Below are 15553 nucleotides of genomic sequence, written 5' to 3'. Positions count from 1 at the left end.
GCTCTGCATTTTAAACTCCTAAATTGGGACCAATAACCTCTGCAAAGCCATTCACACCTGATGTGATCTGACCCCTTTGCTGCTGTTATGATTTAAATTTTCCATTACTTTCCATTTTCTTCTTCAAACAGTAGATTTAACTAATGAAACTATTGTTTTAGATTTAAAAAGCAGTAGAAAGACCAATGCGTTTGGCAGAATACGTACAGGTAAGCAAAACGAGTGTGCAACATTACCTACACCAGAAACAGAAAATCAAAGGAGTGAAGTCGGGCAGTGAAGTCTTGTAGTGACATTAAGTATTTGTGATATTGTGGATTCCCAATGATGAGCAGTTTTTGTTTTGAACATGAATCAGAGAAATGGTGTTAAAATGTTTGAGCCCAATCTCTCTCTAGTGCTTCCTTTGAATGCAGCTTCCCTGCAAGGTCCCTGGAATGAACAACAATTATTTGAATTTGCACAAAAGCAGATTCTATGCAGGTCTGAAATCTGTGGAACAAATTGATTTTACTGTGAAGCAATCTTAAAAAGCTGTAAAGGGATTTATGAGCAAAGAATCGTTTTTAAAATTTTCCATCATGTGTTGAATATGGTAAAGCAATTCAGGAACTTTTTTTGTGAAAATCAAGTCAATAAAACCTCTAAATTAAGTTCTTCTTCACAAGTACAGAAGGGAGATTCAGTTTTTCTCATGAATCGAGAATGTTTGCAGACGGTGTCCGTAAGGCATTAATGTGAAAAACGTGGCAAAGTTGGGCTGTCCAGATGGATACGTAGGAACAGCTTCTAGAGAAGAATTATATGAAACCCAGCAAGCAGGAAATAATTGAAAAGGAGATAGTGTTTTATAATACTAAGTAGATCTGGCTGCCAATGTGAAGGACCCGAGGAAAAGTAATGATATAATGCTAACCAGTAGACATCTGTGCATATAACCCAAAGATAATTCTTGAGACCTGTGATGCTTTTACCTGCTTGACCCTTCAAAATTGTTATTCAGGTTCAAGTTATTCAAATGTTTGGCACAGCACTAATAACTTGGATTTAATTTCATCCCAGGAATGGAAATTTCTCCCGTCTTTTGGCTCTTTATTAATCAATTTTGTCAAGCTTTAGGGCTGCACAACAGGACATAAATTTAGGAACATTTGGAAGCGTTATCATATTTAAATCTCAATGGTAGAAAACCATTTCTGTAGCACACCATTGTGCAATGCTCAGTTACTTCAGGTTGGCCCCATTAATAAGAACATAACATGGCAAATGAAAGCTCCAGTTCATGTGGTCCCTTGAACCTGCTCTCTCCCACCCTGATAAAGCTGATTCTCTAGCAATTTAACATCAAGCAAAGGTGATGATGTAAATTTAGGCACCTAAACTCACACTATTCTGGTTTAATGCATATGCCACAGGTGGACTTCAGGACATAACAAGCAGTAGAAAACACCAAAAGCAACTTACAAATGATAAATGTAAAACATCTGGATAAGAACTGAGAATTAGAATCATTGGAATGAGCTTCAAGTAGGTGGAGAAAGTCCTTTCACCAGTGTTTATTCATGCTTAAAAAAATATACTTGTCTTTAATGTAGAAGTCAGATTCCAAACCGTTTTGGCACATTTGGAGTATAGTATGTGGGGGTCAAACTTTCAGAAATAAGTATTCACTTCAGCAACCCCTTTCACCGAACCATATTTGTAAAATCAATGTTTCAAAGTAAAAAAAGAAGAGCTTTCCCTAGTCAATAAAGAGGATATTTTCAATCTGTGTGGTCTTGGCTATTGCATTCTGGAGTAGTGTTGTTTGTGCTTTTATATTGGAGCTATCACAGCTTTACTTCATCAATGAATCATTTTTATTGCCAAGCAGATAAATCAAGTATGATGCTTTGGAAGATAATTTTAGGTGAAATTTATATTGCTGTAGAAGAATATTTTTCAGGATGATCAGAGTACAGTACAACCATCAGCTTACTTCAGGTACTAATATTAAGGTTAGAATAAATGTGTGATACAGCTTCCATTCAACTCTGGGACTTTGGTTCAGATGCAAGCCGGGGGAAGGGATGAATGTCTTCTCTGACTGCTTATTTAAAAAAACCTTCCTATTTGAAGTAACTTGATCCAACCAAAACCTGGTCTTTGTAGGTTTAATGATAATCCTTCCTCAGGGTCAGCAGGTAATGGGTTCAACTCATACCCTAGGGACTTGAGCAAAATAACCTAGGATGACACATTCTGAGGAAGTGCTGTGCATCAAGTGGGATTTTAAACTAAGACCCCATTCGAGGTAAAAGATCCCATGGCAATTTCTTTTCATGAAAGAGCAGGGGAAATCCTGACCTCCAGGTCAGTCTGCATGGAGCTTACATGTTCTCCTTGTGGTTGCATGGGTTTCCTCTGGGTGCTCCAATTTCCTCCTAAATCCATGCAGTAATTAGTAGATGTTAATAGATTTTTCTCAATCACCAATTCTTAATTCAGAACTTTGTATTAGAAGATCCAAGAACTCTTCGTGTCCACAATAGACAGAAAGTCTAAAATTGGAATGCAGGAGACTGAGTGAGGAAGGGAGTGAGTATAAAAGACTGTGGTAGTTAAGAATGTACAAACCCAGGTAAAAGTCTATCACTTATGTGTGGCGTCTACTGTGAAATCAAGGGAGGTAAGATTTAAGCCCAGCAGCCCAGATGCCATTAGCAGAAAGGAAGCTGAATTTGTCCAGGATCAAAGGATCCTGGAGAAACAGATGGGACCTCCACAAGCACAGTTTCCATAGCACCAAGATGGTTCATCTCCATTATCTCAGAAGGCCATCTTCATCCTTCCAGTTCCCCCACATTATCTCAAATACAAGACTGTGTAAGTTCTGGAAACATTGTTAACCATGTCTGTAGTCATTAATCTATTTGATATACTCTCTAATATTAATGTTCACCTAACTTAGGAATTAATTCCAAATTAATTTCATAAATTTATTTCAGTCACATTTCTGGATATCATAAGTGTTAAATCATTATCAGCAAAGAGTTAAGTGTTCAGTTAGTGTGACATAATCCCTTTGTTTCACAATTAAATGATACTTGCATCTTCAATATTTAATTTCAATTATTGCTAATGAAGTCTAGTAAACCATTGTTGGCTCATGACTGTAATTTGACTTCTTTGATAAATGGCAAGAAAAGATAAATTTATTTATTCAGTAGCTTACATGGATTCTGATGAGAGGGTGATGGGATAAATGCTAATATAATTGGAATATATTCATGTAGAATACGGAATAGTCTATACCAATCATTACTGGGCATAGACTGGGTAGAAAATCCTAGATAATTTATTGGTAAGATTTCTTCTCACAGAAAGTTGTGAATATTTGGAATTCACAAGAGGGTTGTGAATGATTAGTTACTATGTTCTTTCAAGGCTAGGAACATTTTTTGGACTACTTGGGTATCAAGGATTATGGCATCAAGTGGGAAGGTGGAATTGCTAAATGCCTAGATCAGCCATGTTCTTATTGAATAGCAGAGCAGGCTCGAAGGACAATTCCTGCATCTATTTCTTATGTTCATATGATGAAGTATTCATTCATTGTTTTGATGAGTATGTGTATTATGACAAGAGATCCAGCATTCCAACACCTTCTACATCTTCAAGCTTAGTTAGTGGATCAAAATTCACATTTCAGGTGAAGCAGTACCATTCCATGTTCATTCCATAATTTGTGGCACATTTGACCTATTTTAAGCGGTTTCTGCATTTGGAATTTTTCAAGTGCATAGTGAACACATGCAGTTCATATATAAACCTGAAACCTGACCACTGTGAAATACATTTCCTTTCTTCTTAAAACTGGGAACAGTTACTCATCACGCACCTCGCAAGATCAATACAGTACTCAGTCAACTGAGTACTTGCTAATCTAGGGAAAAGATTGTATCATAAAGTATAGCAATCTTACTTTTGGTTTCATGCAAAATGCTCATTAAACCCAAAAGGACTGAAATGAATAAAGTAAAAACTGATCCTGAGTTACATGAAATGGTCTTAAAACTGTGCATCAGTCTTAACATCTTGAACTGCCTTTTAACTCCTCTTGGGACTTTTTAAAAGCATGTTAAATTCTTGAGATAATCTGCATTGCAACCATACCTGGCAAATAACCCAAGATCAAAAAAAACCCAGCAGATGTTGGAAATAATATTATACTCATGGTATTGCTTGCTTATCTATTCCTGTTGATAAAGCTCCAACATACAAAATGGTGCAGAAGTGATTTGTTGAAATTTTTATTTTAAGGAAAATGAAAGGCAATAATTTCATTCTCGTTTTTGCTGACCTGCAACTGAAAGTTACAAGCCTTCACCAATCTGTGAACTTCCATCACCAACAACAATTAATATGCAGATAACCCCTTTACAGATGTGACATTAGTAAGCCAAATTAAGCACAGATGCAACTTAGCAGCAAGCAAACATTATACATTTCAATGATATATATTCTGATGCTATAAGCAGCATTATTATTCAAGATACTGTCAGTAATTCCATAAGAATTCCTTGAGTTTACTAAAACAAATAGAACAATGCAATCGAGTGCTGAGTGAGGCAAAGGAAAAGTGCAGGATATTAAGAACTTGCAAGTTTTGAAGATCTAGTGTCAGCACTTTCCATCCCCATGTTAATCATAAGGGAGGTGTATAGTAAAGTCCCCACGTCTCTGTTAATTTCAGAAGAATATCTTCTGCTAAACTCATTCAATTATTCTTTATACTGTGAGATTGCAATTTTGAATGCCAATTAATGTAAATTGCAATGTGGACTGTGATCACAAGGTGACATTTTGGATGAGATGGTTCAAACCATCTTACATTTTGGGGTTGGATTACACTGAAGTTTCTCCTTCTTGTATTCATTCCAGCACCAGGATGTATCTGAAACACCAATCTTGCAACACAACATGCTGAATCATGCTAGCTATAGTCAGCAGTTCTGAACAGAGTTGTTAGTATTCAGTTCTTCAGACTGAAGAAAGACCGAGATTTATACGCATGTGCTCTGTGTCCAGGACTTAGTGACAGATTTGCAATTGGCAAGGTCCAGTCTTGCTGGGAACCTCCACTGTTATATTGGATCCCATAGCAAAAGAGTTAATTTAATTATTTTGATTTCATGTTTTAATTTAAAAAAAATATTTCAATGATTTTAATTATGTTTTTCTTGAACTTTTAAAAAAAATTTACTTCACTTTTAATGGCTTTTAAATGAATCTGAAAGTCTTTAGCTTTGCAATCTGTCAGGGGTTGCCAGGATTAGGATTACTGCAGTGTGTTGTCTACATTTTCCTGGGAATGACTATCCTTCTTCACTCTTTTACAGTTATATTTTCATAGTATTGCAGAGGATTGGGACTACACTAAGTTCCATATTTATTATGTTTCTTTTGAGATGCTTTCACTATCCAACCCTACCTAACAAACTAACCCCTGACTCTCTGCTATCACCACAGACCCAGACCTCAATCACCAGATCCACCGATCTTCCGATGTCCTGATGAGCCCAAATCCCCACTCCTTCGAGGTCCTATGGCTCTGGTCACCTGATCCTCCTTTGCTCTGATGTGGCTCTGATCTCCACACTTCCCCTGGCATCCATCCCTGTCTCAGACCCCTCATTCATTGGTTGCCAGTCCACCTCCTAGACTCTGACTGTTGGATGTTTCTCCCACTGACCCCATGGATCCAATAATGGCCTTCAAACACCACTAAAGTTTTCACCAATGGGCCACCAGCTGAGGGAGTTACAAGTGCACTTCTCAATGACAATACAGGCAGTCTATAATGGCATACTACAATTTCTAGGCCACTGCATAAATGTAAGTTATTGAAGATCTGGATAGAACAATACCCTCCAGAAGCTTTATTCTTTGGTGTTGTATTCTGGCATGAGTATTATCCTTCATTAAGTGTCGCCAACACTTGAGCCAACACAAATGGCCTTTGTAATTGACAGGATACACCCAAAATGGTTCTTTCATCTTTGGAAAGATGTTTATTTTGAGAAATTGCTTTTGTTATCACAAAGTGGCCTTTGAATTTGCTTACAAATTCTCAAATGGCTTCAACTAGAGTAAATCAAAGAGTGAGGAAGGTTGACATAGTAAATAAATGATGTTAAACCAATTCTCTAGGAAAATCTCAACAAAGCCAATTTTAAAAGATTGTTGTGCTAATGTTTACTATGGGGGATGTTTGTTTTTAAAAAAGCAGGAGAACAGGAAATAATGGAGGATGGTTAGCATTCAGAATCCATTTCCTAAACAGAAGTGAATACAAAGGAACACAAAACATTTCCTATTCACTGATCTGCACTTATACTAATTCTTCATAGGTTGTCCTGCATCCCAGTACATTTTTTGCAATTGACTGAATATGCGCCTATACTTCTATGAATTCCAATGAAAGACAACAGCATTGAATCCAGACTTCATGGTCCTGCATATGCTTGAAGTTGAAACCTAGATTAAGAGATTACCTTCTACTTGGTTTTCATATTCCAGCTGTAAGTGATTGCTAGGTACTGAGAAATAATTTTAGATTCATCTTCAAGTGAAGTAACTGAAGATTTTGTTCACAGGAATTTTCAATGACTCACACTTGCATTTGTTGCCTTGTAGTTGGGTTTGAATCTGCACCAGAATGAAGGAGTTAAAAGGCTTTGCGCTCTCCTGACAGTAACCGATATGTGAAGTCACTTAGGGCTTTGTTAATCCTACAGACCTGGGCATTGAGAAATTTGGTGGTAGAGGTGGTAAGCATTTATAATAAACAAGGAAAATTTTGAGCTGCATCTTCACGTCTGTGCTCCCTTTCTCCATGAAATAACTCATGACCCAACTTTAGTCTTCCACTAGAAATAAACAAGAGGGTATTTTCCTGCAGACCAGCTGGGATGATGAATAGCAAAGGCTTGTGTATCATTGAATCTGTTTCAGCTAACAATCTTAGTATATAAGCAATTGGTGAATGCCTGCATGTACTCTTTTGATTGCAATAACACTGGTACATGAGGATGCACATTGACAGAGAGCAATGGAGGGACCTGCAAAGTGAATTTGTGTGAGGAGTGATGTGCTGGAATACTTATGAAATGGCAGAATGAAGAGGTTGAGCTAGGAAGTAATTAGGATGTATGTAATGGAGCTGTGAGATTCTAGGCAGCATCTTCCCTGGGTTACAGGATCTATCATGTGTTCTATTTCTCCACAGGACAATATCCTTAATGTTACAAAGGTGGGTTGTGAAGTGGATGCTGGAAGGTTTCAGGGGGAGATAGGCAGAGCTTGGGTGAGGACATGGCAGATGGAATATAATGTGGAAAAAACATGAAGTCATCCACTCTGGTAAAGTAATAGAAAAGAGGAGTATTTGTTAAATAGTGGGAGGTTGAATGGTGTTGGTGTTTAGAAATTCCTTGTACATGGAACACTAAAGGTTAATGGGCAGGTACTACAAAGAATTAGGAAGGTAACTGGTATATTGACCTTTATTACAAGAGAGTTTAAGTACAAGAGTATAGATCACTTGCTGCAATTACATAGGGTGCTGGTGAGACTGCATCTGGAAATATTGTGTACAGTCTCATTTCCCTAAAGAATATATATGCAATAAAGTTAGTGCAACAAAGATTTCACTAGATTAATTGCTGGGTTGAGAAGCTTGTCTTAACTGGACTGAACAATACTTTCTTGAATTTAGCAGAATGAAGGGTGATCTAATTAAAGAATATGTAATTCTTATGGGACTTGGCAAATATAGGGATGATATTTTCCCTTGTTGGAGAGTCAACAGGTAGGAGCTGTGATGCCAAAAGTTGGATATTCGGGATTGAGATGAGAAGTAAAGCCTTCATGCAGAGGTTAATGAATCTGCAGAATTCTCTATCCAAGGCAGCTATGAAAGCTTAGCTGTCAAATTTATTCAAGATGGATATTGGTAGATTTTTATATATTAAGGAAACATAATATCGAGTTAGTGCAGCAAGATGGTACTGAGGTAAATGTTAGTTTTCATCACATTGAGTGGCAGAGCAGGCATGAGGGACTGGGTGACCTATTCCTGCTTCTATTACTTAAAGTCTTATGACCAACTGTCACTTCAAATTTTGAATTCATAGTAGTATTCAGTAGTCTGTAAGCCACCATTTCAATCAAGCTCAGATTCAGTAAGTATATGATGCAACTTTTATTATTTAGAAAACTACTGTTTTATTTTACATCTATAATTTGAAGTGCAAGGTCAAGTCGACATTGTCCTCTCCTTCTTTAGTGTAATTTGCAGTTGAAGAATGACCAAGCCACGTTGGCTTGGAATACATAGAACAGACAGGGTCCACAGTTATTTTCATATAATACTTTAAACTGGTGTCCTTACCTCTAACAAATAAATAGATTCGGCTCTCATTGGCTGCAGAAGTGGCATATTTACAAGTGTAGTATCCAGTATCGTTGCGATCAGCATTCCTTAAATACATGGTACTGCAAAAGTACTTCCCCTTGTCATGGCACTTGTAGTTGGTTATGTTTAGTCTGCCTTTCATAGCATTAGGATGATTGGGTCCAGACCAGCTCAAGGATGCCTGCCCCCTGTTGTTAATCAATAATATACTCAATTAGTCACAGGCAAAAGATCTACTTCAATTGTACATTATTCCTCAATTTGTTTTTCATTTTTATCTCACAAATGTTTCAAACTTGTGTTAAATATTTTATACTATAGAACTCCTCAGTTTCCAAGCTGGATATATACATCACAAAGTGCATCTCAGTGTAGGGTAGACCCCGTGATCCTGTGCTCCTTTTGGATTAGACATTTCTGTCAGGAAATATGAACATAAGAGCAATAACACACTGGTCCATTTAGCCTGACCCACACAATAGCAGTTGTTTGTATATTAAAAGAATATACACTCCTAATCTCACCTAAAATTGTGTGATCTCCTGGTAGAAGCAATAAAGGACAAGTAAGTAAATCTGGGAAATTTCCCTTTGGTCCATCTATGCGACTGAACCTAGACCAGGGATTAGTTTGTATCTCCTGAAATTACTTTTTTAATGAAGTGATTTCTGCTCCATCAAGAAACAGATCTAAAGCACTCCCAAAGGAACACAATGAGTGAATGCCAACTGTATAAGATGGTAACCTCTTCCAGAGTTCCCCCTTCTCTGGAAAATAAACATTTCCTGTTATTGAATTTAGATGTGCCTGATACAAATTCCTGATCTTCCCCAACTGGAACAATTGCCAACTAGAACAATGATCTATTTATCACTTGTAAGCCTTAATCATATCAACACTGTAGCATTCCAACTCCTTTAGCCTTTCATGATAACCAACATGTTTTCTACCGGTAATCAGTTCAGCAGAACTCCTCTGCACTCCTTTTACAGCCTCTATAACATCCATCATGACAGGAGATCGAAACTGCATGGAATGTTCCAAGTTCACATTGGGCAAGACCCAGTAAAAGTTGATATAAATATTATGTCTTGTCTTATACTCAACTGTCCTGTGAATGGATCTTAACACCGTTTGCTTTATGTATTGTTAGAGATGGATGCATTAGAATGACCTGACTGCTTTCTTCCTCCACCATTGTAAATCCTTTTCATGAAGGATTGAGCATTTGTCCTCCCTATCTATGTGCAGATTATACATCATTTGTTAATCAGAAATCCAATCCCCCATCTCACCCAGATCCATCTGAAGCAAGTGAATCAGCAGTCCAACCACATATACAGATTAGCAAATAATAGGTGAATGGTGTTGGTGGGTGCCCCTGATGTTTCTGCCCACGTTTCCAGAAAGTGAGGGAACACGTGTTTGGGAAATTATCCATAATGAAGTACTTTTGGAATACTGTATTCAAACATGGAAGGGATTCCATTCTAGTAGCACTGCACAAGTTTCAATGAGGTGAATCATTAGCTAATCTGTAGTACTTGAGAAAGAACGTAGCCACAACACTCAAGTGCTCCCAGATGTTCTTAATGTAGGATGATAGTATCTTTAAAATCCAATTGAACAGCAAATGACACCTTGGTTTAATTTCCCTTTTGGGGAAAGGCATCTCCAACAGTCCATGTTATACAAGTTATGAAATGAGAACCAAACAGAGGCAGGTCCAAGGTCAAAGAATTAGGGCATTTGGATTTTGGATGAGTTGGTAAAGCAGAGCTCCAAGGCCACATTCCTTTTCATGTCACATTTAAAATTGTACTAGGAAAGGAAATTAATTGAGTAAATCATTTGTCTTTTTTTTGAGCCCTGACTAAACAAAATCTTCGAGAAGCTAATCAGGGATGAGTGGTAATGATGGCTGTGAGGGGACTTATGGGTCAGAATTCTAATTCCACAAACCCATCAGTTGTCCCACTGCCCAAACCTATGAGATAGGTGAGTGACAACAACTGACCTAACTGGTACAATGCGACCTTTTATACCCATTGTCCCATGCCGTGCATTTCGCAGACTGATCTACGGCTACCTCGACATCAAAGGCTTCCTGAATCAGGAAGTCAGACTAAAAATATCTAACACAATGTGAAGAGACTGCAAAGTAATACCCAGCAGTGTAGTAAGTCTGGTACAATGATTAAATTAGTAAATTTCTCTCAGGAGAATGGTTAGAATGACTTGTTCCATTACAAGGACAAAGAAACAAGCAATTCATTCTTCTAATGAATTCATTATTCCGATACTATATGCCGATAAAAGTGCATAGAACACATCTCTTTTTAAACTGAAGCTAAGTAGTTTTTGAACTGTACTAAGTGTGTCAAGGAAATTGTAAAATGTACTTATACTTATGATAAAATAGTGTAATTTCAGATAATGCACACTAGATATCTTTTCCAGAACTTTTTAAGTTATGAACCAATAATATTGATAGCAGTAAGGTAGTGAGATGGTTCATGGCTGGTGTGACTTTATTTTCAGTGGAGGAACCATTAAGCTTGGAAAGATTAAAAGAAGATGAGGAGAGCTAAAAAGTAACGAATGGATGATCCAAATCTATCTTTAAAAATGCAACAGAGTGAAGGGCTCTATGATGATTTCCTGTTTGCACTAATCTTTTAAATTCCGCATCCTTCCTGGAATGGGATGCTCAAGATGCCACTCAATAATCTAAATGTAATTGAACTTGAAGATGAAGATGGTTTGGGCCTCATGATGAATTTACTTGGCAATGTGCATTCTGTTTGATAATTGTCATCATTTTTAAAGGAAGGAAACTGCCTACCCTTTTTATAGGACCTTATCTACCTGTATTGAAATTTTAATAAACTAGTACTTCATTCATGCTCTCCATTTAAAAATCATACAAGTATATACATTTCCAGATCTTTGCTTAAAACACATGAATTCACATTTTGTTAGGGAAGTGTGCTGTCATTTCCTCTATTTAACTTCTGTTAGAAGGAAACAGGTATTTGTGTGGACGGCCACGATTCAAGAGCCTTTCGGGGTGAGGAAGATGCGGTGGAGTGGTCACTGCTGAGTAAACACTGAGGTGTCATTTGGGTTCCAAAGTGGAACATTTGGATTTCATAATTACTCTCTATTTTCTCTCTACATCGTCTCATCTTCAAACAACGGTGGTTGTTGAAGAAGCCTTTGCTCATGTTTCACCTTATGGCTTGCTAACTGGAACTTTAAGAACCATTCCTGGACTTGGAGTTTGGGAATTTGCCACACACACACACACACTACAAGTTTAGTTCTGGGGTTAATGTTTAACATTTTTACTTTTATTTTTCTTATTATCATAAGTAGCTATTAATAAAGTCGTTTTTAAAACACTGAATCATGACTCAGTGTGTTTCTTTCGTTGCTGGTTCATAACACTTCATGGAGGGAATGAAGGGAGCTAGCTGAGAAGAGCAAATGAAGACAATGTATGGGTTACAGGTAAAGCAATCTCCCTTAAATGAAAATAATTTCAATATTTTTTTGTAGGATTAGTAAAAATGAAAAGTTTGGGTGCTGGGGATATGACAACATCTCCAAAGTCATTTATTAGTGAGAACTTTTAATCTGACTTAAAATTTATGATTCATCTATGGAAGGTATTTTGTGAAAATAATTTAAGGGGATTTCTTGAAAGATGAATATAGCACTATAGATCTCTTAGGGAAGTCTAACATCCATCCCTCAGTCAATCCAACCAGAAAATCAATCAGAGACACAAGAAATTCTGCAGATGCTGGAATCTCAAGCAACACACACAATGCTGGAGGAACTCAGCAGATCGTGTAGCATCTATGAAGGGAAATAAACAGTTGACGTTTCGGGTTGAGACCCTTCATCAGCACAGGAAAGGAAGAGGGCAGAAATGACACCCTCAGGTTCACCTGTCGAGCACCTTCACTTCATCTGCCGCAAAAGCAAGGATCTTCTGGTGGCCACCCACTTCAATTCTACATCCCACTCCCATACCGATGTGTCTATCCATGGCCTCCTCTACTGCCACGTTGAGGCCAGACGTAGATTGGAGGAACAACATCTCATATTCCACCTTGGTAGTCTCCAACCTGATGGCCTCCACATTGATTTCTCTAACTTCTGGTAAAACCTCCCCTCTTTCTCCCCCCTTCATCCCTTCTTTCCCCTCCCCCGCCCTCATGACCTGCCCATCTCTTCCTCACCACCTTCTCTCCCCCCCCAATGATCTACTGCCCTCTCCTACCACATTCCTTCTTCTTCAGCCCTCTGTCTCTTCTACCTATTACCTCTCAGCTTCTTATATCACTCACTTTCATCCCCCTCTCACATGGGCTCACCTGTCACCTACCAGCCTGTGCTCCTCCCCCTCTCCTCTTATTCTGGCTTCTACCCACTTCCTTTCCAGTCCTGATGAAGATCCTCAATCTGAAATGTCAACTGATGAGTGTGCACTGCTCCAGAAAATCAGTCAGTCAATTTTTCATTGAATTGCCGTCTCTGGCTGGGTTGGTATTAAATGATTGTGATGTAATAATACACATTGCACTTCAGAAAGTAATTCACTAGGTCAAGCATTTTGAGTTGTTTAAACGTGATAAAACAATGGCATTTGTCATTCTTAATCTGTAAGTGATCGAGCGGCATGGTGAGGAAGGGGAAAACTGAATTGTGAGTTACCACAAGTTGTTGAATGAGTTGCACTGAGTTTCATACAGTTTTGTGCTTGAAACTTAACTATTAATTAACCTTGCAGCAGAATAACTGGTGTTTCATTTACTAGTGTAGTAGCTTTCTAGTGAAGTGATTTATGTTCTCATTCAACCTCTGCCCAAGAAAAGTAACAATTTAAATGCTGCAATCTCATTCCTACTAGCAGCAAACTCCTTTCAGAAATTTATGTAATTCCAAATTTTAAACAGTTGTATTACTTAAAAAAAAATCCTTTAATTCTTTCCTTCACTTGAACTCTCTTCCCGTACCCAACATATTCTTTTTGTTTGGTGTTTCATTCTCAAACATATCTCACATTTTTCACCCTCCCAGCTACTCTCGTGCTCTCGTTATCCCATTATTGGCTCAGAGTTACTCGACAAACCATTACGAGATGAAGGACAAGGAATAAAAATGCACCTAAGCAGTAACTAAAATGACATATAGTGAGGTCCCTCATTCCAGGAAGGTTGGGGTTGTTACAAAAATAACTATTTTTAATCATTATGTTAGCAAATTATATTACAATTAATTAAAAATTATGCAGGGTCAAATTGTTACAAAGCATAAAAGTAGTAAAATAATTCAAAGACAAAAACAATGAGCATTTGATGGCAGCAGAATTAACTCAGAATTTTACATATAGACTACAGCTTTCTTTTATAACTCAAAGTGAGGGAAGTTATTTCTCTGGTGGACTGACAAGGGAAATTTAGCTGTTTGCGACTCAATAAGCAATGGGATAGTAAACTCATTTTGACTAATAGCAGCTCTGCTACATGGCAACCGTCTCCTCAGCAGTGCGAAGTGAGTTGTATGCCTTGGAGAATGGGAAAATGTATGTAAGAATTATGAGGGCAACCATTAAAAAAATTAAGCATCTATTTTTTAAAAATATATTGTAGTCAACTCCTTGAGCTAACTTGTACATCCCCGCACTTTCTACTTATATCTTCAGTCTATAATAATCTGCTTGGACTTCAGATATCCTTTTAGATGCACAAAGAACTATATCATGCTTGATATATCAGATGATGTTTTTTTTAAATGCAAGAATCAGCTTTCAGAGATCATTTATTGTTCGGTTGTAATCTGTACTTGGAGAAAGGTTAGAAGACAACTTTGACGAACTAGAATATCATTGAAATGAATCTAGCAAAAAGTTACACCAATTAAAACATTGAACAGCAAGAAAGAATTAAGGATGCAATGTTTCGGAACTGGAATGTATCAGGTTATTCTAAGTTTAAATTTTTTTTTAAAAAACAAATCCAGCACAGACAAGGTATGCAGATGAACATGAAAATTTTTGTTTACATAAATGCCTTTGTCCTGTCATTTGGCAACACCAATTCAACTTACAATATAGACATCTGGGTCAAGATTTCTTCTGAACCCTAGCTATAGCTAATTGTAAATGATAATTTTGTAAACAGATTATGATTTAGTTCAGCATATCAACAAAAAATCTTCTCTCTATATTCCAGTATGCTGTTAGTAAACAGTCCCAGTATAGTTTTTAGTAGACCAGGCACAAAACAAGTCCAAAAATAGATTTCTTAAGTACTTGATACTTTTTCCTAATTTATGTTGCGCACTTCAATTATTGGGCTGACTGTTGAAATTCAGTGTTAACACATGGTTCTTGTAATGTTATGCGACAGGGTGGTAAAACAATATTTGCTAATCATTGTGCTATTTAATGTTGTAACACTTAGTATAAAATAAATATTGACTCTATCCTTAATGCATTTCCAACTGAATTATATCATATGGGCCATGCATCCTGAACTGAGGTGGCACATTCAGCAATTATAAAGTAGATTTGTTTGTGCATTTTTCGTTCCAAGTAATGCTTACTACTGGTGAAATTGGACTGATGAGTATAATAGTAAGGGGTAATTTTTTTTTCCCCAGGTGTATGCATTGACCTTCACAACCACTCTCTAAAAAAAATAGCCACTTAAACCCATCTACCTGTCCTTTCCCACTATGTTTTAATTAATTTTGCTTTCTCATTTGGTGTCATTTAATTGCTCTGAAAAATGATTTTTCTCAGCTATTCCCTTTATTATTTTAGAAAAATGCTTTTATTGTTGACTTGCCATCCAATGGATTCTCCTTATGCAGATCATCAAAATCCTTCAGTTTTTTTTTTAAAAAGCCCAATCAGATACTCTCTTAACCACCTCCATCCATTCTCATGGAAAGAAACTATTTTTTTCTCTTCTCTCTTCTTAACTAAAACACTTATCAGTTGTATCAAGACACTGAATTTCTGTTGCATCTTTACCATAGCCTTAAAATATCCCTTAGAGAAGAGAGCACAGAACTGAA

At 37.2% G+C, this 15553-nt stretch overlaps 1 protein-coding gene across 1 annotated transcript in view; it reads right to left on the bottom strand.

Annotated features, from left to right (window-relative positions):
* The window catches only part of LOC127573495 (vascular endothelial growth factor receptor kdr-like), a 180720-nt gene that overhangs the window by 139901 nt on the left and 25266 nt on the right, over positions 1–15553 (bottom strand). Inside the window, 1 exon segment of the mRNA XM_052021772.1 lies at positions 8435–8646. Coding sequence (XP_051877732.1) covers positions 8435–8646 — 212 coding nt within the window.

This window comes from Pristis pectinata, chromosome 8 (genome assembly GCF_009764475.1).
Source record: "Pristis pectinata isolate sPriPec2 chromosome 8, sPriPec2.1.pri, whole genome shotgun sequence".
NCBI classification, from domain to species: domain Eukaryota; kingdom Metazoa; phylum Chordata; class Chondrichthyes; order Rhinopristiformes; family Pristidae; genus Pristis; species Pristis pectinata.
Note: the sequence above shows the minus strand (reverse complement) of the source record. Positions and strands in the feature narration are given on the sequence as shown.